Raw genomic sequence first — 25,913 nt, 5'->3', positions numbered from 1 at the left:
ATGAGCTGTCACACGGAGTCCGTCGAAAACGGATCGGACAAAGAGAAAAAAATCTTTGAATTTTTCTCGTGAGAAGTCGCTTTCTGCTGTCTGAGACGGCTTCTACCGACTTGTTCGCCGTTGTCTGTTCTCGGTTTTCTGTCGGAGGCAGAGGAAGATGTTCAGAGGGTTGGGAAGTCCCTCTCTGCGGATGTAACGATTGTCCTTTTCAAATGCATTTTTCGGCCAAATGCAGAACTTCTTTCTGCACGTTGTCTGTTTTTCTACTTGGTTGTCTGCTCCGTGAGACACCCCAATTTCGATTTCAGCAGCACTTGGTCGGCTTCTTTATCCACTTTTTCTCGACACGTGAAGAGGTCCGACGCAGCTGCTGCATTTAAGCTGCGTGCACTGGTGCGGACGTTTGCCTGTCCTTCGACTGTTCTTGTTGAGGGGAATCCCGGAAGCAACAGGTTGTGCAGCAACACAGATGTATCCGCAAATGCACGAAAAGTTACCAAGCCTCCAAAATGGCAAGTGCACTATCAAAACATGCACACACACGAAAGTAGATGAGAATACCCTTGGTGGCACACGGGCGGTGCCTCGCCGTCTGCAGCCTTATTCCACCCCACCCTTTCTGTTAGGCTTCCCTAGCACTTCAGAGTCCGCGGCGAATTACCACTCACTTTCACTTCTCCTTTGCGTTCGCCTGGAAATGACGCCGTTTTCTCTGCTCTACAGCGCCGTCGGAAGCTGCCGATGATACAGTCGCGCAGCGGTAAACTGCGAACTCTATACCTGCAGGCGACTGCGTCTCGGCGCACACGATGCCTACGAGCGCGGCTGCATGTGCGTCTGGCCAAGAAACTACGCTGAGCAGCTGAAGTACGAGTTCCCGACGAAAGGACACGGCGCGAACTCATCCGAGTGAAAAAAAACTCCAGAAACAGAAAGAAAACGGAGTTGCGAGTTGGCGTGGCTGCGCCGGCTTTCTGTTTTATGCGCTCTACTGTGGAGGCCTAGGCCTCCTGCCCCCCCACTTGGTCGAGCGCTTGGAGAAAGGGCAGAACGTTAACTTCTACAAAGCCGTTCGGATCTGACGCAGATTTCAGAAAGCCGTAGGTGGCCTGCGGCGGCAGTCTGCGAACGTGGAGAAGCTCTTCCTTCGGAATGACAAAGTCGGCTACGAGTTGCTCGACCTTCTGAACGCGGTGCGTAAAAACAACTTGCCAAGAGTTGTCTTTCCGAAGAGTGAACGTGACGAACAGATTCACCATCACGTCTGGAGTCACGCTCGGCGACAACTTCGTGATGATCTACAGGAGGAAAAACAAAGTCTGCAAACAGCGCCACCTACCGATCCCCAGAGAAAAGCATCCCCTTGACGCCGGGGAAAGAGGAAGTGGAACTACTTGCCTCGCGTCCCTGCCAAAAAGAGGTTCTCCACACTCTGTCTCCAGCAAGGAACTTGTCTGATTTTCGTTTCACTGCACAACTACCAGTCTCGAGTTTGGGGTCACACATTCCTGATGTCCGACGTGCAACGCACAAGTTCTCTACTAGACTCTGTTCTGACGACGACCCCATGCCGACAGGAACACTTTCGTTTCCATTCCTCCCACACTTTGACTTGAAAAGTGCAGACACACACAGAGAAACACTTTCTCCACTAACCGCATAAACCGTTTGACGCATACAGACAAATATATATATATATATATATATGTTTATTTATTTATATTATGTATATGTATAAATATATGGGTGCACATGCACATTCAAGATGACCAGTCCGTGGAGCGTGAATGGCGAGTAAGTGCGCGTCAGCCACAGTAGGGAGGGAAGTATACTGATTTAAATAATACAGGGTTGAACTGTTTAAATATCACTGTGTTATGGTTCTATCGCAAACCATTGAGATTACGAAGTTATGGTTTCGGCCACAGAGGTACTTAGCACAGACGCTTTACGCGAGAAGAGAGAGGAACACCCAAAGTTTTTCGACCTTACCTCACGATCGACGAGAACGGCGTATTTGAAAGTGGCAGACGGGCAGTAGGCCGATCCGGCTTTGCTTTTTTTGGAGGTGTTCTTCATTTTGTCTCGGATGGTGTTGAACCAAAGCTGGACGTTCATTCTCTGTATTTAAATTACACACCGTTTTTCCACGGACCCTGGATAAAGTCAGACGCATTTTCAGTTCCCAATGTACACGCGAGACTCTCTTCGAGGGGGAGTTCGCCGAAAGCTGCCTCAAAGGGGTCTGGGTCTTCTTCTCTGCAGTTAGCGAAAAAGCCTCAACACGGCTCAGACGGGGAAGGACTAAGTTGCCGCAGGACTTCCGATCCCGCCAAGGGTGCGGAGGCTGAGTCGTACACAGACTAAGTGCGTCGCTGTGTGCATGCAGCCTTGAAAACCTCGTTAGCTCTGTCTCTTGGCAGTTAAAAATTCCATTTCTCCAACGGACATCGAAACTCCGAAGTCTCCACCAGTGCAGACATCCCACAAGCTTTGCCCGCACTCCCAAAGTTCCTCCCTACCTTCATGTACTCACATTTTCACTCGAATGCGTGTACAGCACACACCCACAAATACGTACATATATGCTGACCCATACATATATATATATATATATATACATATTCATTAATATATACATATATATCTGAATGAATGTCTTGAATATATGGAATTCTATTTATATCTGTCAATCTTGATAAACCAAGTTTTGATGTACAGCCGTTGCCACGGCGTGAAAGCACTGGACATTGACACAGCCTGCGGCAGGCGATACACGTCTCTGACCTTTGCTTGGACCTGAATCGGTCCAGGGTACTCGAGAGATTCGAGGGCAGCAATGGCTTCTCTCAGATCGTCCAGTCGCTTTTTCATGGAGGCTTCGTACTTGCGTTTCATGGCGCACAGCTCCTCTTGTCGCCGCTGCAGATGAAAGAACAGAAACTCATGAGACGGTTGTTCCGCTGCAGAAACTTCCAGACTTGCTCACGTTGGAAGACAGCCCAGCTACGTTTCAGAGTCACCTTTCAGTTCTCCACGCATGCCTGGGAACTTGTCAGAAGTTACGCTTCCACTGATTTCCAGCTGGACTTGACTGAGTGTTCCCCTCGCGTCACCCTGTGCTGCTGTACAATCTGTTCTTCCCTCCCCACGCTCCTCCTCTGTTCTCCCGTGTACACACTGTTTGCGTAGTTTCACGACGGGAGGACCATCTAGGCATCTAGCCATTGGATAACCTGAGCCAGCAGAGCCAACACTCAGTGCCCGCCTGCCAGTCTCCGACTGCTCAGAGTGGGAGATACCTCGATCGCAGAAAAGCTCGAGACCGAGGGAAAGGCCAGAGAGTCACTTCAGCATCCCGCCCTGCCCCCCTTCCCGTGAACTCCAGTCCACTGAGAGATCGACCGTTCTACGCAGATTCTCTTGCCAACAGTTCTTGACAGCGTTTCTCGAACTTCCGCGCACCAAAACGTGACGCATGTAGCTTCGGTGTTGCTTCCGATCAAGAATGCCTTCTGCGATCCACTGCATGACGGCGAGCTGGTCGATGTTGCTCTGCACCATGTCATCTACCACTCGCGCTGCGTGTTCAGTGATTTTGCAGCGGTCGTAGTCCGGCGGGTCGCACGCAGCAAAATGCGCGGAAAGCGCCTCCAATTCGCTGTGCAGCTTCCGCCAATCTCGCGCCGTTAAGACCGGCGGTAACTTCCGGATCGCTTCCTGCAGGACGAACCGCGGATCGTACGTCTCCGGAGGGGTGTAACGAATGATGATCGACAGGAGGCGGTGGTTTTCCTGAAACACCGAGGCAAAACAGTCACGGCGAACAAACGCTGGCTTCGGACGACTTCCCAACTCAGTGCAGGATTCGGCACCTGCTTTCCTCCCGTAGGGGAAGTCCAGGAACACACGCCACAGGGGTGAACGAATGACATCGACAGGCTCGCGCGAATTCGCCTCTGCAAAAGCAACTGCAGCGCAGGCCAACTCGCAGTCGCTCGGCGACTTTGCTGCTGAGTCATCGCGCCGCGGAACGATAAACGACACGGTCCAGTCTTTCTCCCTGCGTGTGTAAAGCGGACAGAAACTGCAGCGAACCTAGAAAAACACAGACGAGGAGAGAAGGATGTGTCACAGCGAGATTTGTGGGCGTTATGCAACGTCAGTCACAGGAAAAGACTTAGAAGACTCACTTTTTTCTGTACTTCCTCATTGTCGGTATTGACTTGCAAAGAGGCGAAGGAACCATTATCCAGAGAGAATCGATGTTCGCAAAAATGTCGCACAAGCACTCTCAAGGGCGTCAACCAGCAAAAGGTCGAGCAAGCGCATGCATTGACGAGAGCCATAGAGAACGCAGAAGAGAGCAAAGAAGAGAAGAAAGAAGAAGAGAAGAGAAGAAGAGACGAAAGAAGAGAAGAAAGAAGCGAACGCTTCGATTCAACACTTAACTCCTCTGGGAAAAAAGCTAATGCGCACAACGAGGAATCACCGTGCCTTCCGCGAACCTTGATTTGAGCGTGCTGTCTGAAAGAAAACAGCTGAGGAACTGGCGCATGCGTGATAGGATCGAAGACAATGTTCTTCTCTCTGGAAAGCAAAAGACAAGCAACAAAGACATACTCAAAAGTCGGACGAGAACGGACACTCTCGTCTATTTCTGTGTCTCAGTACTCATGTACAGATACGCATTTCGTGAGTTGTCTACGAGTATCTGTCTCTCTATCTATCTGCATTTATCCGTCCAATCTGTCTATCCGTATCTGTCGCTTTCTATATCTAAAGATATAGTTTTGTGAGTGCATTGTCGTATACGTTGTCTGCCCACTTGCCTGTCTTTCTCTTGCTGGTTATGAAAGTGGAGTCAACCCAATTCAGGAACTACGCTGAGATCGCTAAGTGCGTATTGGTGTCTGCGTTGTCTCTCGCTTTCTCTTGATGTAGCTTTTCGAAAAAAAAGCGGAGTACAGACTCGATGACCGTCCCCCTTCAGCTGTACGTGATCAAGAATCGATGATTCATCCGGAAGGTGTGCCAAGTTTCCTCTTCGCGGCAATGCTCCAGCTGCTCCGCGTCGAAGGGAGGATTTCTGCCCTCAGAGATTCGTCTGACCTGAATCGAAAACGCAAAAGGCTAACGCTTCGTGTTCAGCTGGTCTTTCCACATGCATGACATTGGCATCTCTCTGTTGGCACGCAGGTCCTCACATGTGCTGCTACCTGCGCCTGCATACATGCACAGGCGCGTTGGAAAAAAATGCGCTTGGTGTCCAGTAGAGGGAAGCAGCTGTCTTTACCTCTTCAGTGACGGTCACGGTGCTTATCTACAGGACATTGAATTACATACATACAAGCATTATATATATATATATATGTATATATATGTATATATACGGATGCATATAAACAATGAAACGGTTGATGTGAGTCTACGTGTATGGTAGTGTTTTAGGTGGTAGCTGTTCATGAGAACCTACGAGAGCAGCGAGAGGGTCGTGGGCTGACATGTTCAGCTGAGGCTCGAATTTTCTGCACAAATTCGTCGCGGCTGTACAGAAGAAGAGAAAGACCTTGTCCGAAAGTCAACCGAGCGAACAAGAACGTCCCTATGAGCCGCTCCTTTGGAACTTGGATCGAGGAAAGAAAGCATCCACAAATCAAAGGGCAAGTAGGCCAGCTTGTAGTGTACACGAAGGAGGCGCCACAAGAGAGACAACACGAAAGAAATTCCGTTTCGGCTGCGTCGCTCGCTGTCTCTCTGACATAAATTGTGTAATTCGTTTTTTGTGGGATGAAACCTGAGACGAAACATTTTTTCTTTTCTCGGATTCGAACTTGTTTTTTGCTTGCATGCAACCTCGACGAGGTGTACACTGTACACACACTTCGTTGTCGACCTGGATCGCCAGTCAAAAAGCCGCCTTTGAAACGCCGACAGAAACGACTGTCTTCAGCACTCGTTTCTGCCTCCAGTCAACGCGCAGAATGCCAAGCTTCGCTCTCACGGAGTCAGGGTCGAGGACGACCAACTCGCGATTGAAAGAGCTTCTGCCTTTCAACTCTCAAAGAAACAACGTATTGAACGGAGTGCGAGACTACGCGGCTGGCACACATCGCTTGTCACGCACCAAGAAGACGCCACGAGTTTGGATCGTCGCCGAATAAGAGATGCCTTAATGCTCCCTCTAAGAGGGCGTCTCTTTGTAAACACTTTGTGTGTTTTCCATTTCCGAAACGGCTAACGACCGATCTCCCTGTCTTCGCAGTTCGCAGAAATCACCTGCCCCAAGTCGCTATCGGATTCCATCCTGCGACAGCCTTGACCACAGGATCGAGAGCGAAGAAGCGAGTACCCCAGTTCCACTACAACTCGATTTCACACAGGGACCTAAACACCGAGAAACATTCGCTGTCGGATGTTCGCTGAGTGGGGGCGGAGAATTACGAAGAATGCGCTCTCGCGAAAGTGAAAAAAAACTGAAAAACTCACTGCAGAGCATTTCAGAGCGCAGCGTCACGTAGTGGTCATCCAAGTCGTAAGGCGCCCGAAAGAGGTCCAGCGTCAGCTGCGAAAATAAAGAAAGTATAGGAGGTGACAGCGAGTTTCTCGTTGGACGTTGTCTGTCCACAAAGATATATGTCTCGCATTTCTGTCTCGCACTCGCCGTTTCCATGAAGCCAAACTCCCGCATTTCAGGTTGACGAATTAAGCGACAAGCACCAGTGCGGGGTCGAATCGTCCACGGCGTCTCGACGCTGAGTGCCTCTACTCTGCAGCCGAAACAGGGGATTTATCCAGTTTTGAACGAAAAGAGACAAGTATTTAAAGACAGAGAGGCAGATGTTCTCCTCCTTGCTCAGGCAGTGAGCTGCTCGCCCGACCTCGGAAGATCCACTTTCCAGATGGAAGATTCCTGGACGTCCAGGGCACAGACAAAGCCAAGAGCGAGAAAGTGCGTTTCGGTAGGCTTTTTTCCATTTCCTTCCTTGACGGCCGCATGCACTCCCCCGTCAAACATCTGAGACCTCCCCGTTGACGTCAATCCGTTTCAAAGTCTCAGAGGTTCAGAGAAGTAGATCCCTGATGCTATTCACCCGTGAATTCCGGCAGAGGTCACATCGGAAACCAAGTGCTCTTGAGAAGAAACTCGACCCCAACAACTGCGTGACAACCCAGCCGCGTTCACACGCGTCTAAACAAAGAATTCTCCTTTCACATGTCGTCCTCAAACGCGGTCTGCACCATTTAGAGCAACTGAGGTATTCGTCACTTCCTTTCGAAATCTCACCTACAGCTCTTGTCGCCTCCTTATAGATTTACGTATTATATCTTCTGTGTCTCTATCTTCTGTATCTCTATCTCTCCACTCGAATCTCTCTCCATTTACATGTGTCTCCACATCAGTCGACTCACTGTCTCCGTCACTCTGTGTCTCTGTCAGTCTCGCTGTCTCTGCGGATCGAACTCTCTATCTTTGTTTACATTCACCTTCCATCTTGGTGCCGCGTATCTCAAGTACAGGTGTGTGCTCCATCCAAAAGGCCTTCGGAATGGCTGCACGCGCCAACGTCCCCTTGGCTCCGACCCCCCCACAACAAGCACGGCTCCTAGACGCAGAAGCGTAAATCTTCTTGCATCGGATGGTTGCTCCTCTCTCGCAAAGCAACGTCCAGACGGCTATACACTTTCCTTTGCCACACGGAGTATACAGTTGAGATACAAGAACACATGTCCATCACATATATATATATATATATATATATTTATATATATATTTATATGTGTATATACATATACGTAGATGCATATACAGATGTATATGTAGATGCATAGAGATAGGTGTACATTAATTTATTTGTACTGTCGCCTGCGTTGCTTACATCAACGTCGAGAGTGTCTCGGAAGTCAGCTTGAAAGCGAACAGCTTGTGCGATGGACGCCCAGACTTCCATGCCAATGGCGCGAATCATCAGGGCGCTCGACATCGTTTCTTCGCCTTCGTTCGTCCCCGCCGGCTTCGCACAGAACTCCAGGAAACGGCCGCATGCACGAAATTTCTCCACTACATGAGGCGCCATCGAGGGACATCCACAGCGATCTGAACAGAAAAACAAGAATTCTTCAAAGGCCCCTTCGGCGAGTGCGGAGCAACTCAAAACTTCCTTGGTCACAACGAAAAAAACTCGGAAAGGCATTCTTCACGCGCCGCACAGCTTGACTCAGATAGAAAAACAGAGCAATCCCCCCTAAATCAACTTGCAAGACACCTATGCACATACTCATAAGATATTCAGACACAGACATTCTCATCCATATACTCACATACGTCCTTCGATTTCCTCATAAGCATATTCACATATGCTCATATATATATGTATGTTTTCACAGGCCTATTTATATATACTCTTATGTGTCTTTACACATACTCCCATACGCAAATTGTCAGGCGTATATATATATATATATATATATATATATATATATATATATATATACGTACAGATGTATATATGCTCATGAATATATGTTTTACTCACACACGTATGCAAATAGAATAACAAATATATCTATACAGAGTCCCATGTGAATTTACAGCAAATCACGCATATTTAAATAAAATCACAAGGAGTACACGCCTAGAGAATCACACCGATAGTAGTATACATGTATATGTGCATATATATATATGTATATATATATATATATATATATATATATATGGAAGACACACATCTGACGTATGTAGAGAGTTGACTGTGGACGTATGTTCAAGCACGTAGGCTGATGTGTGGAGGGCGTCTCGACTAGGCGCTGGTACATCGAGTCGACATGCGCGTTCCGGCGCAGAACGCAGCATCCTTGCTCACTGGCGTAGGCGTTTGGAGCCTGAAAAACAGGAATGACGAGAGCGTGGAGAAGCAACTTGACAGTTGGGAGCGTGTAGCAGAAGTCCATTCCGTACTTTAGCCACTCGTAGTCGACGAGAAAGCCGCGATCGTAGACGGCCTGCGTGGCGTATTGGAGAACCGCCCGCACCACAGGAGGCAGGGGAATGCTCGCAAAGCCTCGACCCAGGCCAGAAATCAGAAACGTCTTCATCGTGTCGAGCCCTCGGTGGAACTCCCGGCGCACTTCGTCCTTCAACGCTCTGCTCATCGAGGAAGTCGCAGAAATACCTAAAAACGCGACACACGAGAGACGAAACGGCAGAGTGATCTGACTGGTCACGGCCACCTGGACACTAAAGTGTACAGCTGGGACGACTCGAAACCTTTAGCATGAAGCTTCTCAGATTGCTCGATTACACCCTGAAGCGCTCCAGGTGAAACAAGCCCGTTTGGGCTGGATGGAAAAAAGTCTGCGTTGTCTCCTTGTCTAGGATTCGATCGATACTCCTACACATCCATGTACCAGGACTTCACGTGGGTATTCCACGAAGGATCCTACATCCCCCTGATTCCCTCTGATATCTTTGGTAAGACCCACCATAGATACTCTATATACTACAGACATTATATATATATATATATACATATATATGGATATATGGATATATCGATATTCTAGGTTGTAGACGGATACATTTCCAGCTGCGTTCATATGGTGTGGAGAGGACTGAGCGCGGTGCTCAGCCGTAAAGCGGCGGGTGTGGCCAACGGCGCCGGAGAGGTAAAATCGTTTGAGAGAGAAGGCATCGAAGAGGGTGTCTGTCCACTCGAAGTGGACTTCCATAGAGCCGCAGCTCTTTGTTCTTAAGAAGGCATTTTTGTTATTTTCCGCGAGTGCGGACTGCTAAAGACAGGCAGGGAAGGATTTCGCCATCCAACTGGCTAGCTGTGGTTTCTCGCGTTTGTTTCTAGCACTGTAGACGTTGGCAGCTGCACCGCGGGTGTCGGTTGAGCGTGACACCCGTCCCGCAGAGAGGGACAGAGAATGGCGGGAATCCCTTCCCTTTCTGTGGAGAAAACGCGCGCTCCTCGCGTTCAAACAAAGCCTCAGGCTCGGAGCCTCTACACTGTGTACGATGCACAGACACTGCTAGAGTTTTGAGGATGCTACGCGGAACTTCCAGAGCGGTCCGTCGAGACTGCTTTGGGCCGCTGTTCGCAGGAACGCAAGGGCGGAGCAGCACCTGAATCTGTGCAGGGTAACTGCAACGAAAAGTCGCAGGCACAGGAACCCCCCGTTTTCCCTCTGAAAAGAACGCAGCCGAACGGTTTGTTTCGAGCCGCGTTGCTTTCGCAGACACTCTGACACACCTGGACCAAATCTTGCAAAAAGGTGGATACGCCAATGTATTTACCTTTTCTTTGCATGACTTCCTCCGGCGACAGTGAGAAGACCACGCTCTCCTGAGTTCCGAGCATCGACGGCAGAGAGCTGAAGCGAAAGGGAACATATGAGCGCGAAGACAGCGACGTTTCGGTCAAGCGCTTTCTGCGTTCCACCTTCGAGCAACGCGGCCGCAACGCGTCTGAAATGCGAGTCGGGGCGGGGAGCCAAGAGAGCGCCGAAGCGCCCAGAACTCGAGCAGCTCGCTTCTGAAGTGCGAGGAAACCTGTTGTCGCTGCTCGATGCAACGCCACAGCAACTGAGCTCAACGCTTGGACACAAAAACATTGCGATCCAGAACTGCTATTTAACTCACATCGAAGAAACACAGGCACTGGGAGTACCTCGGACACTGAAGAGGACTACAGTTATGATAGACAGACAGCGATGTGCTAAGATTGAGACGTCCTGAATGCCCCTCTCTACTGAGTTCGTCTTGAATTCCGGGCTCGTGGCCTCTGAAAGAAAGGATCGCCGTAGAGACAAAAACTTTCACTCCCTCCGCACCGGCTCAGTCACCGCCACCCTTTGCTACAGCCAGACTGAGAATCCTTTGACCGGTTACGTGCATCTCTTCAAGTGAATTCAGTCGAATGTGAAAGGAGGATACCACTGCAAACAGTGCCACCGTCGCGGGGAACGCAAGACTCGCCGGCGACTGCTGAAACCATTTCCCCCACACCAACTGCGTTCCCCAGACGCCGCTCTCGACATCGACAGCCAGAAATGGTTGAACCAGCAGTGCTGCAAAGGGAGAATCCGAGCGCAAACGCCCTGCGGTTTTCACGTGCTCGACATGGGTGAAAACATCCGGAGAGCTACCGGCAAACCTTGCAACGGAAGGACGCTTCCCAGAGAGCCACGAGTGAAGCGACGCCTCCAAGAGACTGCGACATAGTCGAAAACGAATCGGCTTCCATTCGGACGCAAATCGGGAAATTCAGAGACCCTTGCGTTCCGCCCTCAAGCGCGCAGAGAGAACAGAAAGCTACACCGCTGCGCCTCTACCAAGTGAATGAATGCCGCGATGCACGCAGGTGAGAATGCAGACAAAAACATGCATATTCTCGTGTGCTTAAATATATTTACATATACATACGTATATATATATATATATATATATATGTATGTATGTCTGTATGTAACAACATACATATGTATATGTCGTGCATGCACGAGATCTCAGACAGCTCGTTTTACGGTGGTTGCAGCTACCTTTTATGTAAGGTTACACGGTTCGACTGGCGTTGCATTTAAACAAGGACGAGACCTCAAATTGCTTGTTGATGGCGGCTGACAGATGTCTCTCAGGCGTATTTCCATGAACATCTTTGCCAGAGGCGTTTTCGACGCAGTTCTACGAATTTATTTGCAGAGTGTTTCAAAAAAGCACATACCCATTGTAAAAAAGGAATTCATGATTAAATGAATGCTCTTAGGGATGTTTTTTAAACGTAACGGATATTTTCACAAAGTGCGTCTAAAACACAACCAGACGAGTTTTTTTCGAAGTTCGTGCAAAACAGAGTGAGCCATGGATCGCAGAAAACAAGAGCGTGTCCTACCTCGGATTCGTGGTTTGGAAGAGAAAGTGGGCGACAAAGAGAAGACTCAAGTCTCGCAGGCAGAAACTCCGGAGGAGACGGACCAGAGCTGACGTCTCTGAACATTCGGATCGGTCAGTGAATTGCATACAGCAGGGATCAGACGCAAGGGCAACGAGGAGTGCAGAAGAACCGGCGCGAAAGGAGGACATGGCCCGACAACAGAAACGTCAAAGCCAGCAGACAGAGCGCGTGAAAAGGAGACGAAGCGCGCGATAGAGGAGTGCCAGAGAGAGGAAGACGTTACAGGGCGCAGAGAGCCTACGGGCGCCGTGAGCAGATAAACAGAGAAACAAAGGAAGCCGAAGCCCCCAGAGATCCTCCTTTCCGGAAAGACTAAAGAGGACGGAAAAACAGACAGCGGGAGACTCTGGAGAGTCATGCGCACCAGTTTCCAATTTCTACAGACGCCGAAGAAGACGACAAAGGAGATCCCATTTTCAAGATGGTGGAAAGAGAAACGAAGAAGCTCGAGTGTTAACAGCCCGCGATCGGCCAGGGGAAACATGCCGAGACCAGACTTCATTTCCGGATCCCCGCCGTGCAGGCGTTGTGCTGGAACTCGCTGTCTCCCCTGTGTACTGAGAACTGCAAGCGTTACCTGCATGGAAACAGGTGAAGAGAGAGTCCGCCTTCTCCGCCTCCTGCTTGGCTAGTCCTCTCAGCAAAGCGGCGAACAAATGTTTGACGCGGTCGTCTTCGATCTCGTAGTAAATCTGAAGAAGACGGATGCAGTCTCTACGGAAGCTTGGAACTCTCACATGAAATATCTTCCAAAGGCAAAGTGTTTCACTTTGTCGCCATTTATACCTTCCAGATTGCTCGACCAACAACACCGGCTCTGCAAGAGAGACGTTTAAATCTAAACACGATCAGGGAAAAGAATTAGAAAACCGGGCAAACAAAGCAGCAGTGACTCTACTCGAAATTCGTGTGCAGATACCTGAGACGCGTATTCCCTGTGCAGAGACTGGAACTCGACAGACGCCTTCTTACGCGGCTGACGCGGCGCTGAAACGCGAAGGAGAATCAAGACTGTGTAGGGAACTCTTGTAGGTCAAGGACAAGATGAAGTACCTTTTCTGCTAGCTCCGTGACAGCTTCCAGTTGCCACGGTCGATTTATCGCGCCGAAGAGTTTTAGCAAGTACGCAGGCTGCTGCTGCAGAATCCAAAACATTTTCTGAAATTCATCCAGCTTGGTTAAAATTGCAGACAAGGCCCTTTTCCTTGAAAAGACAACAGAGAAAACACACAACGGGAAACGCGACTCGTGATCGCAACCAGAGGTTGGGGATGGCCCTCGAGTCCAGACACACCCTGGGGATCCTGAGAAACGCGCTTTTCAATGCATGCAACAGAGAAATCCTTTTCTGAGGAGACGCTTAATCCGGTGGAACTCCCCACAAGCATCGGGTGCCCTGAGTTAATGCGTCGAACCAACGGCTTGCTGCTTCAGAGCGTGTCTGCACCTCGACGCCAGGTACAGGCAGGATTTCAAGCAGGACATGTCGAGCCCTTTTAGAAGATCGTCGACTTGTGAAATTCAACACCGTCACAGGACCTCTCACCCCTGCACTAAAGTTGACGTCTTCACCATCGAGGACGTTGCTTCTGTCTCACGAAGAACGTGTACTTCGAAAGAAGGCGACTACGCAAACGATTGACTGTTCTCTCGTCGAACGATGGTGTGGCATCCCGGGATGCTTGCTCAAGCAAACCCTCTGTCACCTTCGAGGTCTCGGTCAGAAGATGCCAACTCGTTCCTCGCCTCAGAGTGCGGCGCGGCTTCGTCTGGCGTTGGCCAGAGAGGAATCGAGAAGGAAAAAGACTTCCCTGCTCGTTCTCAGCGAAACGACGATAACGCACGAGACTTACAACATGATTCTCGGATAGTCGAACTCGAGTTTCCCCACGACGGAGAGGGTCTGCATGCGAACACGAAGCACAACGAACTTCGGTGGATCCGAAAAAGTCTGCCTCCTCCCAAACAGAACCGATGACGGATTTCGAGAAGGAAGTGAATGCATCTACACCTTGCACTTTCTGGAGAGAAAACGTGAGAGAGAGACGCATCTCCAGTTCGCGAGCACAATGAAAGAACTGTTCTTGAAATGAAGGACAGCTGACTGGACGGGTGGCATTCCCCTCTAAAAACCGGATGTTCACATGCAGACGGCCCTCGCTTGACCACAGCTTAGAAGCTGTTTTCTTGCCTATTCATAAATCAACTCAAAGAAAACGCACGAGTCGTAAGATGTACAAACGTAAAACAACAATCAGCCGAGAATAACCCATTCGCCACTTTGGTCACTCATTTCGACACATACACCCATGCACATACTGGATATGCATTTATGTATATACCTCGTGTCTACATAGCTTTGAATACATGCGTATGCACCTTAGAATACATAGGCTGAGGTGTAAGCTCTCATGCATGTCTCTATACAAGAACATAAATATATATATATATATATGTATATATATATATACATACAGATATAATATATATATATATATATATATAGGGACACATATGAGAAAATGGAGAAGTGTATACTCTTTTGCCTGACAATATATCCAGATGCAATATGTATTTACATGCGTGTATGTGAATACATGTATATGAAGCTATAGAAGTGAGCCGAGCAGCCAAAATCTGTTTACCTGGTTTTGGAAAGTTCCTTCGAGTTGTTCGAGTTCCTTCTCTCGGTCGGCCAGCGAGAGCACGAAGTCCAGTTCTCTGCCGAGGACGAGAATAACGTCGTCTTCCAACTGCGCGATCTGCTCGACGCGATTCTGGAACTCCTCTTGCTGAATCAAGTCCTGGATGTCTCTCCAGGTGACGCCCCCCCCAGGGCCGTAGTATCCGGCTGCCTCTCCGCCGGCCTCGAACCTCGCAAACGTGAGCCGCGACAGAAAGGTCTGAATCGTTTTCTCGGACAACTCCTGAAGGCAAAGTGGAGACAGGGTGAGGTCGACCCGCATGGAAACTCATGCACGAGCTGTAGGAAGCGATGCAGCGAACCGCACGCATTTTCTTACATACGGTTCCATATACAAAGAAAGAAAGAAACACATATGAATACATCACGACATATCGATATATATATATATATATATATATATATATGCACATACATACCCAGCATCACGTCCCTTTCCTTTCGGCTGGACGCTCATCTCGAGTTCTCGAAAAGCGAGTTTCCGGTCACGCTGTTTACGATTTCCATCCCTGCTTTTCCGCTTCTTTCTCGGCTGCCCACTTGATTTGACTTGGCAAGTTCCTCGCCAGCGGCGCCTGCGGCTGGGAGGAACTCGCCGTTCTCGCAGAGCGCAAGTTGCGAACTCTCGCCGGGGTACCTCAAGTCGCCGAAATCCGCCCAGTGCGTGATGACCGCGACAGGGGAGAACTGGTACGTTCGCTTCGACCATCCTGTCCCCAGGCGACCGCTTTTGATCACTCCCGCCGCGAAGACCTCTCCACTTCTGAAGGAGATAAAAACGGAAGGCGCGACAGGGAAGCGGGAGAACAGGAAGCTGATGTGCACTCTGTTGTTCTGCGAAGAAAAACATGGAAATGAGAAGTAAACAAAGGAACACGCACAAGGAGAGGCGAGGTGACGGAAGAAGTGGACAGTGGGGAACAATTAGAGACTGAAGCGAAGAACGGCCTGCAAGAGGTAAACGTACGGAGGACAGAAGCAAGAGAAAGCAATGAAACAAAGCGACAGAACAGAGAAGCAGGAGGTGCAATTCGGCTTTGAACCCGTAAAGCAACAGATGGAACCTGTAGAGAAAAGTCCTTGGCAGGAGGCACAGCCTGTCGTGAGACACCGAGGTTCGTTTTCGGTACATCACCTGGAATGCTAACCTACACCTATCAACGCCTTGCTCAACATCAATCTGTTCTGCTTCGTGAGCAGAAAGTCTCTAGGTCTAGTGGTGCTTCTTCTGAAAGTAACTCTTCGACACAGGTCCCTTCCAAACAGGTATCCGGATTCAACCTTCTTGTCTAGACTGCCAGACTGCAGCTCTTCTCCCTTAAAAAGAGCACACAAGAAGCATTCGCCATCTAGAGAGAGACCAATCCTCCACCGTCCTATACTCGGAGAAGCGCTTGTCGTCTCAAGTTCAAACTCTCTCCGGCGGCGAGGGTCAACCCGTTCCTCAAGCCCAGATGCTAGGGAGAGTCTCTCGGAGACGCGGAGCTGCGCCGGCCGACGAGGAAGAACGGACTCTCCGATAAAGGTTTCGTCTCTTCTCGCGACTTCTACGAGTGTGCGTAGACGCAAGGAACGCGTAGGTCAACAACAAACTTCTCTCAGTGTGCCGTGCCACCAGTCGCTGGCCGAGAACGGCATGGGCAAACCCAGTCTCCTCCTAGCCGCTTCCTACACTTGTGTCTCGGAACAAGGAGAACCTGTGTCTCGAGATTTCCCGGCCGCAACGTCCTTCTGAGATGGACGCACTCACGAGGTCGCCGTCTCAAGACTCTATCTACCTTTCTCTCTATCTCTCTCTATATCTATATGCAAATAGATACATACACACACATATATATATATATGCAGAGAGAAGAGAACCTTACGCGAGGATGAAGAAAGATCCCTGGGGTCCTGTGGCCACCCATTGGCAAGCACTGGGGAGACCAGCAACCCTCTCCGGACGGTCCAGTCGCTCTGCTTGTCGCTTGCCACAGCCCGTTTGATAGAGTTTGTTGTCTCCCCAGGCAAAGACCTGCAGCATCGAAGAAAGGAAGCAAAGTTTCGTGACCAAAAACATCTGCGCTCTGCTTTGGTGCCCGCTCGCAGGTCGGAGAGACGTCGAGCCTCTCCTCACGCCAGGACCGTTCTCGTCTCTCTCTCTCTCTCTGTGCATCCAGGTGCCTACAGACTGAGGTCGCCCTCTCCGCAGTGGCACCACTGAATTCCCCGTCTCTCCACACTTGCATCCTTTGAACGACGAAGACTTGACTCGTGTGAGAGAGCAACCACGACGAACCCTGTAGACTTGAGAAGCGCCTTCCCTCTCCCCATACGTTGCGAACGTCACTCGAGGGACACAGGAGACAGGGTACAGGCACGACGGCGGTTTTGACGCTAGCCGCCAGCCACACTTCCACGGAAACGCTTGTGAAGAGTCCTCTCGCAGAGAAGCCTGCTCGAGTATTTGTGCGCTGGTAGGGATTGCACTTGTCATGTTTAAGAGCGGTTCCGAAGCTCGTTTCTGCGGAGATATGGGAGTGTCGGGAACTTCCCCGACATCTGTCTCTACTCTCTGCCGACTTCCAGTGTCTGTCCGCCTCGCCTCTCTCCAGTCCGTTATCGGTCCTCAGGCAGAGGGGGAGAGAGAAAGGGAGAAAACATCTTTAAACAGAAAAATAATGGACGCTGAGAAAAACAGACTTCCTGAGCACAGGGCTCGGACGCGACGTGCGTCTCAGATGTTTTTGCTTGTTTCGCAAACGAGGATGCCTTCCGAGTCTTCCTGCTTATTTGCTACATGGCTACACGTACGCCAGCTTCTCGGCGTCTTCTTCTTTACAGAAAAGACTTCTTTTCGGGGTTCTCTACGAACCGGAGTTTTTTAAAGTTCCCTGGAGCTTCCCGCGGAGGAAAACGCAGTCCCGGTGCAGAAATGCATGGTCCACCTCTCGACGACGCGCCTCCTCACCTCTCCGGCTTCTGTCACAGCGAGGCTGTGGCGTTCAGATGCAGAGATGCTCTTCACCTTCGGGACGCCTCCTTGTCCCTCGAGTTGCATGAAGATCCTCGGAGACATGTAATTTGTCGTGCTGCATGTATCTTCTCTTCTTCCCCAAAACCAGAGATCTCCGTCCATCGACAAGGCTAGCGAGTGACAAGCGCCCGCCGCCACGCTCCGAAGCTGAGTGGAACGAGACACCCGACGCGGGAGACGCATGCATCTACGCTTCCACACCCTGAGTTGAACTCAAGCGGTCAAACGCGGCTGCGAAAGCGCGACCCCCGCGCATCTGTGACTCGTACGAGGTCTGCCTCTAGTCACAGCTCACTCTGTGTGCATCTCGGACCGTGTGCATCAAGCAAAGCATTCGCTCTTGTCCACACACAAATTCAGAAATACATACATGCATGCATCTGGATATGAGGCAATGCAAATCCACGCTTGCCACAGATGGTCCAGCGGCTGATGGCAAGAGGCTTCACGGGAACGTTATGCGAGGAGCGTCTGCGTCTCGCGTGTGAACAAAGACCTCGAGGAATCGTGGCGGGCGATGTGGAGATCTGCCGCGTTCGAACAGAGCCGATTCCAGAGTTCTTCTGTCTCTGCTGCGACAGTCACAGTGCAGACTTACGCGAACTCCCTTCGGAAAGTCGCACCTTGTCGGCGTGTACGCATTCGCTGTAGTGCCTATTCCGAGACGCCCGTAGTACCCTGCACCCCACGCGTAACACTCGCCCTGAGCTGTGATCGCCAAAGAGTGACTCGTGCCTGAGCAAAGCGGAGAGAACGAAACGCAGAAAACGCGCTTGTACGCCTGCATCTCCAGCGAATCTGAAAGTGCAAAGTGTAGACGAAAAGTCCTGGACCGGCTTGCACGCGCCAACTGCAGGCACAGCCGGAAAACTCACACCGTGGACGTTCACTCCAGCGACGGCCCAACACACAGGCGCGCGCACCACGCACTGTCGAAATTGAATCAGGAAGAAATGAAAACCGGCGCATGTTCAAAAGAGTCAGTAGGCACGAACGCGACCAAACAAAGTCCTCAACAAAATATGCATTCACTGAATCTGCCTCTCTATCTGTCTCTATCCATCACGTTTAAATCTACCTTCTGGTCTCCTGTGTACGTGTGTGTGCGCCAGTAAACAGGCAAACATACATACCCACATCTACAGTTAAAAATACATTTTTACGCATATGTAAATGTACACAGGTGTGTATATCAGAGGCAGATTGCCGAAGCGTTGTCGACACAGAAGAACAGCAGAGCGTCGCCGCAGCCACGGTGTTTACCTAAGGAGCAGGCACAGACGGGGACGGAGAAAACGACTTTCTGGGGCGTCAGAATCGATCCGGAGGCGACGTCTTCGCCCAGGCCGAGTTTTCCACTTTCTGCGGCTCCCCACGCCCAGAGATCTCCGAACTCGGTCCCTGTCTCGCCAGAGACACTTTGCGCGCCCCCCAAGCTCGTGATGCATGCGCTGTAGTCGTCCCCGCAAAACACATCAACCGCCTGGCGAAGAGCTGTCACAGCCGCTGGCTCGAACGATGGCCTTACCACTCCTGCAGGAAAAACGAGACAGGTGGAAGACTGATGGTCAAGAAAGCGCCGCTAGAGAGAATGAAGTGGAGCCCGCATGCACCCTGAAGTCTGCGTGCGTCTCGCTACTCCGACTGAAGAAGGGAAGCGAGCGACTCAGGGAACATGCTGTCGAAAGACGACTCAAACAACACAGACTCTGGGTGAGCGGACACGATCGTTCGACTCACATAACGATAAGGAACGAAGACAGATCAACCACATGCACAGATCCTGAAAAACTTGACAATACCTGTGACCAGACCGTCGATATGTCCACGCGGCTTTCAACACCAACAGCGAAACGTCCTTTATATAACCAGCGAATAGGCATTCGATTGGACGCGTCGAAAGGACATGCACACAGAGACCAGTTGTGTGTCTGCTAGCCATCCTTTGGAACGAGAAACGATTGCATTTCTCAGGAGAACAAAGGCGTACCGAGACCGAGCTGGCCGTTGTCGTTGGCGCCCCAGGCGAAAACGTCTCCATACTGAGCAACGGCGAGACAGTGTTTGCTGCCGCATGCAATTCGACGAATGGGAGTGCTGAAACACTCAAGCTTCACGGGCTCGTACTGGTCCTGAAGAGACAGAAAAAAGAGGCTGAGAAGAACGAGAGAAGTAGCACGCAACCAGAGTTGGAGATACTGCCCGACAGAGACGCTGTGGAGTGGACACAAAGCCGTAGGGAAGTCGAACGCAGAAGAGGTCAAAGGAACAGACTTCAAAAGGGACCTCTGTGCAAAGTCAGAAAGCAACGCCAATCCTTTCCGCGAAGGCAATGTACATCAAGTACCAACAAGCGAATGCATATGTGCTTACATAAAGTCACAGAGGCTGAATGATACGATGATATACAAATACACGCATACATGCATATACACGCATATGTATGCACATACATACATATACATATACTTACTTATACATACATACACACATATACATTCATACCTATACGTATACATATATATATATATATATATATGCATTTGCGATATATGGATTGGAACGATATGCGGACATGGTTTGTTGAAGACGGATATACGTGGTGGCCTTGGAAAGCACGCCCTTTTCACATCGAGATTGAGTCTCCCTATCCACCAAGAGAGCCGGCTTAGAAGCTCTCGGGTGTCTCTTAAATCGCCGGGCAAACGCTTCTCACTTCTTCGACGTCTTCGCCGAGTCCGAGTTGGCCGTCGTCGTTGGATCCCCACACCCACACGGCTCCGGCGCCCGTGAGCGCGATCGTGTGGCTTTCGCCGCACTCCAAACTTTGAAGAGTCCAGGAGGACTGATTGGTGCCTGAGGTCCCCGGCACGTCCAAAACGTCCAAGTCCGAGTATTCGCGTTTCAGTCGACTCACGCCGAGCATCGACTGGAGATCCGACACGTACATCCGATTCCTCAAATCAGCCACGTACTTGGGAAATGGCTGAAAAAGGAAGAAAACTCAACAGAAATGCCGGTGAAATGGAGAGGAATAGCAGACCGAACAGCGAACACAGTCGCGCAGACCGGAGAGTAACGCGGAGTGGCGAAGGCTGCCGTCTTACAGCGGAAGAGCACGCCGGGGCGCGAAAAAGAGACAGTCGAGCTCGGAAAAGAAAGAATGCGACAAGACACGGTGTGGATCAAGCAGCGGTGACGGCGAAACGAAAATGGATGCGAAAAAGATGGTGGCGCGAACGACAGAACTCCAGAAAAACGCACTGTCCCAGGGTTGCCAAGCATAGAATGCGAAGAATGATTTTCGGGCTCCTGCCGCACCAATGTGGTAGAATCTCGTAAGTCACAGAATTCACTTTTGCACAAAACAACTTCTGCATATTTCACCAAAAAGTACTCGAGAACTACAAGCGAGTTTCCACTGGCGAGCGACGCGAACGACACGAGAAGCATTACATATATATATATATATCCGTACATACATCTATGGGTGTTTATGCAGATGTGGCCAGTATGCATCTACACAAGTACGTATGTGTATGCACACAAATATACATGTACATATAAGAGCTTATATCTATTTGTTGATGCGTCTGCAAGTTTCCTCCGCGTATATATATATATATATGGTGCGACATTTGAAAAATAGCATTTCCTGGTCTCTCAAATCTGTTGCGCACAACTTGAGGCACCACATCCCACGGCTATACACGTCACTGCGTCTCATCGCTAGACTTTTCGCGACTTTCGACGTTGCCACTAATCGCCGGTCCTCCGTGCGAACCTGGTTCTGTTGGTCTCCGTGTCCGAGCCTGGAAGAGCCGCCGACTCCCCAGACGAGGAGGTCGCCGCCGACAGTTACGGCTGCGGAGTGGTAAGGCCCTGCCGCGATGTTTAGCACGGCTGCCTCGATGTCGCTTAAGTGCTTCGGCACCGCCACCATCCCTCCGCTTCCGTCCTCGCCCTCGCCGAACCCAAGGGCCAGTCCCGCCCCCCACGCAAACACTGTCCCTTTGTGAGTCAACGCCAGGGTGTGGAACGTGCCGCATGCAACCTGAGAAAAAAAGATGGGGGAAGGGGGGAGGGGTAGTACAGGAGACATGTCGCGAACAACGTGAGAGAAGGCTGGCTCCGGAACATCGGACGCGGAGTGTTAAATGACGGAAATAATGGATAGAGGAAAAGGAAGGACATGTTGGACCTGAACGCTGAAACAAAAGACAACATGCCATGGGACAGCGAGGCTTGCTGTGCATCAGAAAGACAACCACCAAAGAAGTGGCTATCGTAGTGCCTATGCGGCTTGTACACGCGTGGTGGCATTTCATCTAGAGGGACTCCAAAACTGTAGTAGATTCAGGTGGAAACGAGAACGCTCGAGTACACGTCCTGGAGTTCTTAGTACTTCGAAGCCAGGAGCGACCTTTCACACGAACCAAGTGCTATTGCGTAGTTCGTGGTCATCACGACAATGTGCACTTCTAGAGATTCACCTGAAGCACAGGCACTCCTCCGAACCCTTCAACCTTCCGAGGGACGGGGATTTCGCCTTGGTCCCCGTGGCCGAGGCGCCCAAAGCCGCCGCTGCCCCACGTGTACAGCACGCCTTGCCGGTCGATGCATGCACTGTGAGAATCTCCAGCGTTCACAAAGACAATGTCCCGATCCAGAATGTAGTCCACAACTGCTGGAGAGAGGCTGCCTCGATTGTGACCGAGCCCAAGCCGCCCATTCCCTGTACAAACACCCCGTCGGACAAGCAGAGACCACTCCATACGAAAAGCTTCGAGAAGTAATTCAAGGCACAGTTCGCTCGACAGCAGTGGCTTGGCCCACAGGTCGAGAAACCCTCGAGAGAAACGAGGTCTCGATACCGTCATCTAACGCGCCTCTGTACAGTCGTTGCATAGGCGTTGACGAGCTCTGGTCCTCAGGGGCCACACGGGAAGACTGTGTCTACGATGTCTACTCACGAGGCGTCCTGCAAGGGTACCGAACACAGTGCACTGACTGGAAGAGAAAAGGAAACTGCATTTTTTTTTCCAAGAAAGCCTTCCATGATCCAGCGGCTCTGATGTGGACGTCACGCGTTTTCCATGAGGAAGACGAAAAAGACATGCATGGGGCAAAACGTTTCACACCAGCTTCGATCGGACGTCACAACAGCCAGTTTGACATCGACCCTCTCGTTCTGAAAGAAACTTGATCAACTGTCCTCCTCACTCATTTTTCGCCTCAGTGTCGATCCGTTCGTTCTGTTTACTTCCAGAGAGCTTACCGCCATGCCCCCACGTCCACAATGTCCCGTCACTTGTGCAGGCCATGCTGTGTTTCGCGCCTGCTGAGCAGCAAGTGACGATAACAGGGTCTGCCCGGACTTTTCCAACCCCCACATTTTCCTTCTTTTTCCCGGACCCCGCCTCAGAGCCCAAATAGACCCTGACCGGCGTGTACGAGTCGGAGGTGTCGCCTTGTCCAAGGTTTCCGTACGACCCAACCCCCCAGGCGTACAAGGCGCCTTCATCAGACAGCGCCAGTGTGTGGTCGGCGCCACAGGAGATTCGCGCAATCTTGCATTTGTCACGAAATCGGACTCTCGATGGCTTAGGTGTGAACCAGGACGGGCCATCTTCTTGGCCGTCTCCCGAAAAATCGCCTTGGTAGCCGGCAACGCCGTCAGCCTTGTTTTTAGGATACCCCAGCCGGCCTCGGTTCCCCAGGCCGAAGGTATAGACCTTCCCGCCAGGCTGCTGCGCGCGCTTGACCAGAACTGCCGAGTTATTTGTCCCGCAGCTGACCTCAAAGGTTCCCATTTTGCTGAAGAAGGGCACAAGGCCGGGAAACACCCGCTCGCGAATCTCCACCCCCATGCCTAGGACGTTGCTGTAGTTCTTCCCCCACCCAAACAGTTGAGGCTGGTCGCCTTTGAGGCCGACCACGAGGGTGTGGTACAGGCCAAGTGCAACGCGTTTCACACTCGCGGGACCGAAGCGAGCAATCCGGTTCGCTGCCACTTCTTGGTCTTCCGCAGCAAGATTCGGCACGTACAAATCAGGAACCCCGGCGGAGTTCTGCACGGCCATTGCGCCGATGGGTGCGTACGGCTGAAGAGCCATTGTCGATGAGGGAGGGCAGCTGGGGCGACTCGCAGGGACTGTGGCGGAGAGTGCTTAGTGGCGACCAGCGGCCGACCGCCGCGAAAAAGTCTCGGCGGAAGAACAGACGATGAAGGCGTATTAACCAGGCGCCACCGAAGTCCTGGCAGCCATGTCAGAACGCGCCGAACAGGGTGTTCTCGCGTGCAGGAGGCTGCAGCATCGAGGACGAAAAAAGACGTGATACAGACAGCCACAAAAGCCACTGCTCTGCTCGCGGGTGCAGTGAAGTCTCGTCATTGTCACTCGGGCATGACGGCGTCTTGGGTACAGACCCCGTTCAACATACCCAAGAGGGGGGGTTGGGGGGTGAAGCAGGGGGAAACAAAAGACAATGGGGGGAAGGAGAGATGTCGTAAGTGCGTTCTGGCGAAGAAAGGTCGAGGATAAACCCGAATCTTGGGGATAAGAGCTCCGTTGTGAAGATGGCGTTGATGACAGTTCTGTGAAGGACAAATCCACCGTCAACTTTTTGCATCAGAGGTGCACGAAACAGCCGTACCCCTGGGAGTTAATGGGCTATTTCGGAATACACCTGGGGCAAAGGTGCCAGCATGGAAGAGTCAAAGACGAGCATGGTGCCGAGGGTCGATTAATAGGACGCATGAGAGTGCCCGCTTCTGCCCCTAACCTGGGAATCTAGGAACAAGACACGCATATCAGCGCGCCTGCCCTCTGTGAAGCACAGGCGATCCGAAGGATCTGCGGCTACCGCACTCGCGGTTCGCACTGGTACGTATAGAAAACATTTGGGCATGGCAAGGCACCGACTGCGGACGGCGCGTGGAGCAGGAGCATGCATAAAAAATCAGGTGACCCCCGCAACGGCGTGTAAGGAAGGCCTGGAAGCCAGCAGAGCGGTCACCGAACCAGAAAACGAGCCGATCCAGAGTTGAAATGCGTGCGGACAAACCGTAAACGAAGTAGCGTCGGACCGTTAGTCGACGGAATGAAGTTATCCCGGTAAGATCGACCAATGAGAGACGGCCTCGGGCAAGATTGAGGTGACCAAGAACCGCAACGCTAACTTGCTGGTCAACACACAAGGAGACAAGGCTGATGAGGGGAAAGGGACTCGGATGTCCAGTAGTGCAGCCGACAAGGTACAACGATGTCGCGACGAGCAAGACTCTCATGTGTCCATACACCGCAGCTCGACAAGCTGGTTGACTGGCCAATTGAAGTCCGAGGGCCAATTGTCCGCGTGGACATCCCCTGAAACCGGCAGATGTGGAAAACGGATTGCGCTCAAGAAGAGGAAGATGGTGGAGAGGTTCGCGAAGGGCCAGGAGGGTGATACATCACCTGAATGCCCCGTTCAGCGCTCAGTATGAGAAACAGGTCATGTCTGCATTAAGCTCCGTCTTGACTTTGGCCAACACCGGACCCGCGCAACAGAGGCACCCTGTGTGAGTAAAACACGGAGGACCGAACCGTTTCACGGCCAAATCGTCAATTGAACATGCACAATAGACGCAAGGCGTCAATATGCGCCAGAGTTCTCATTTCCCATCGGTTGCATGCTGCTTCTCAACGAAGCGAGCTGAGACTGTCAAAGTCGTTTGCGGGAGCAAGGGTCCACGCTGTGGCTGGTCCTCCTCGGCGGTAGCGCTGCCTGGGAATGTTTCGACACACAGCAACCGCCTGAAACCGTTCGTGCCTCAAACAGGGAACATCTTTGTACGACTAGATTGCCTGCAGGACACTGAAAGAAGAAATCGTCCAATACTCCGCCCTGGTTTAACGTGATTCCCTCTCTTTCGCCTCCAGCGTTCCAGCCCTTCTTCCGCTTTTTCTGCTCGCGGCTCAGCCCGCCACATATCCACCAACGCCGCATTCTCCACGTGCTCGAATCAATTTCCTTTATGTATTTCCTTTCGTTTCCGTTTTTCTCGTTGCGGTGTAAACAGTTCCACTATAGGGGCGACCGGGTTGCCTCGGATTCTACCGCATCTTGGCAGGCTGCTGCCGCCGCCTGCTCCTTTCTCAGCTCTCGCTAGTAGTGTCGGTGTCTCGCGCAAAAGAATCTTTGGCATCTTTTGATTATGAGCCCACGCCTTTTCCGTCGGTCTCGCCGC

The 25,913-nt window shown here is 51.1% G+C and overlaps 1 protein-coding gene across 1 annotated transcript; it reads right to left on the bottom strand.

Moving 5' to 3' along the window:
• Window positions 1-46: 46 nt before the first annotated feature.
• TGME49_248640 (regulator of chromosome condensation (RCC1) repeat-containing protein) lies at window positions 47-25,287 on the bottom strand. The gene is made up of 26 exons (XM_018780871.1): window positions 22,959-25,287; window positions 22,174-22,415; window positions 21,465-21,734; window positions 20,397-20,666; window positions 19,671-19,812; window positions 18,944-19,213; window positions 18,279-18,415; window positions 17,615-17,827; window positions 16,530-16,678; window positions 15,205-15,427; window positions 14,606-14,887; window positions 13,814-13,863; window positions 13,014-13,164; window positions 12,538-12,652; window positions 11,898-11,994; window positions 10,304-10,380; window positions 8,868-9,176; window positions 7,881-8,098; window positions 6,490-6,565; window positions 5,477-5,547; window positions 5,000-5,112; window positions 4,509-4,590; window positions 3,466-3,795; window positions 2,788-2,922; window positions 1,993-2,121; window positions 47-1,298 (listed from the first exon to the last, which is right to left on the bottom strand). Exons 1-26 carry the CDS (start codon window positions 23,794-23,796, stop codon window positions 1,002-1,004), a joined length of 5,286 nt encoding a protein of 1,761 aa, XP_018635009.1. The 5' UTR covers window positions 23,797-25,287; the 3' UTR covers window positions 47-1,001.
• Window positions 25,288-25,913: the final 626 nt, after the last annotated feature.

The sequence above is a fragment of the Toxoplasma gondii genome, chromosome XII, assembly GCF_000006565.2.
Source record: "Toxoplasma gondii ME49 chromosome XII, whole genome shotgun sequence".
NCBI lineage: Eukaryota > Apicomplexa > Conoidasida > Eucoccidiorida > Sarcocystidae > Toxoplasma > Toxoplasma gondii.
This window is presented reverse-complemented; position numbering and strand designations above follow the sequence as displayed.

Coding starts and splice junctions, on each gene's coding strand:
- TGME49_248640 (XM_018780871.1), bottom strand. CDS start 23,796: ATGGCTCTTCAGCCGTACGCACCCATCGGCGCAATGGCCGTGCAGAAC. Junction 21,735..22,173: donor GAGGAGTGCCTGTGCTTCAG/GTGAATCTCTAG, acceptor TTTTTTTCTCAG/GTTGCATGCGGCACGTTCCA. Junction 19,214..19,670: donor CAACGGCCAGCTCGGTCTCG/GTACGCCTTTGT, acceptor TTTTTCCTGCAG/GAGTGGTAAGGCCATCGTTC.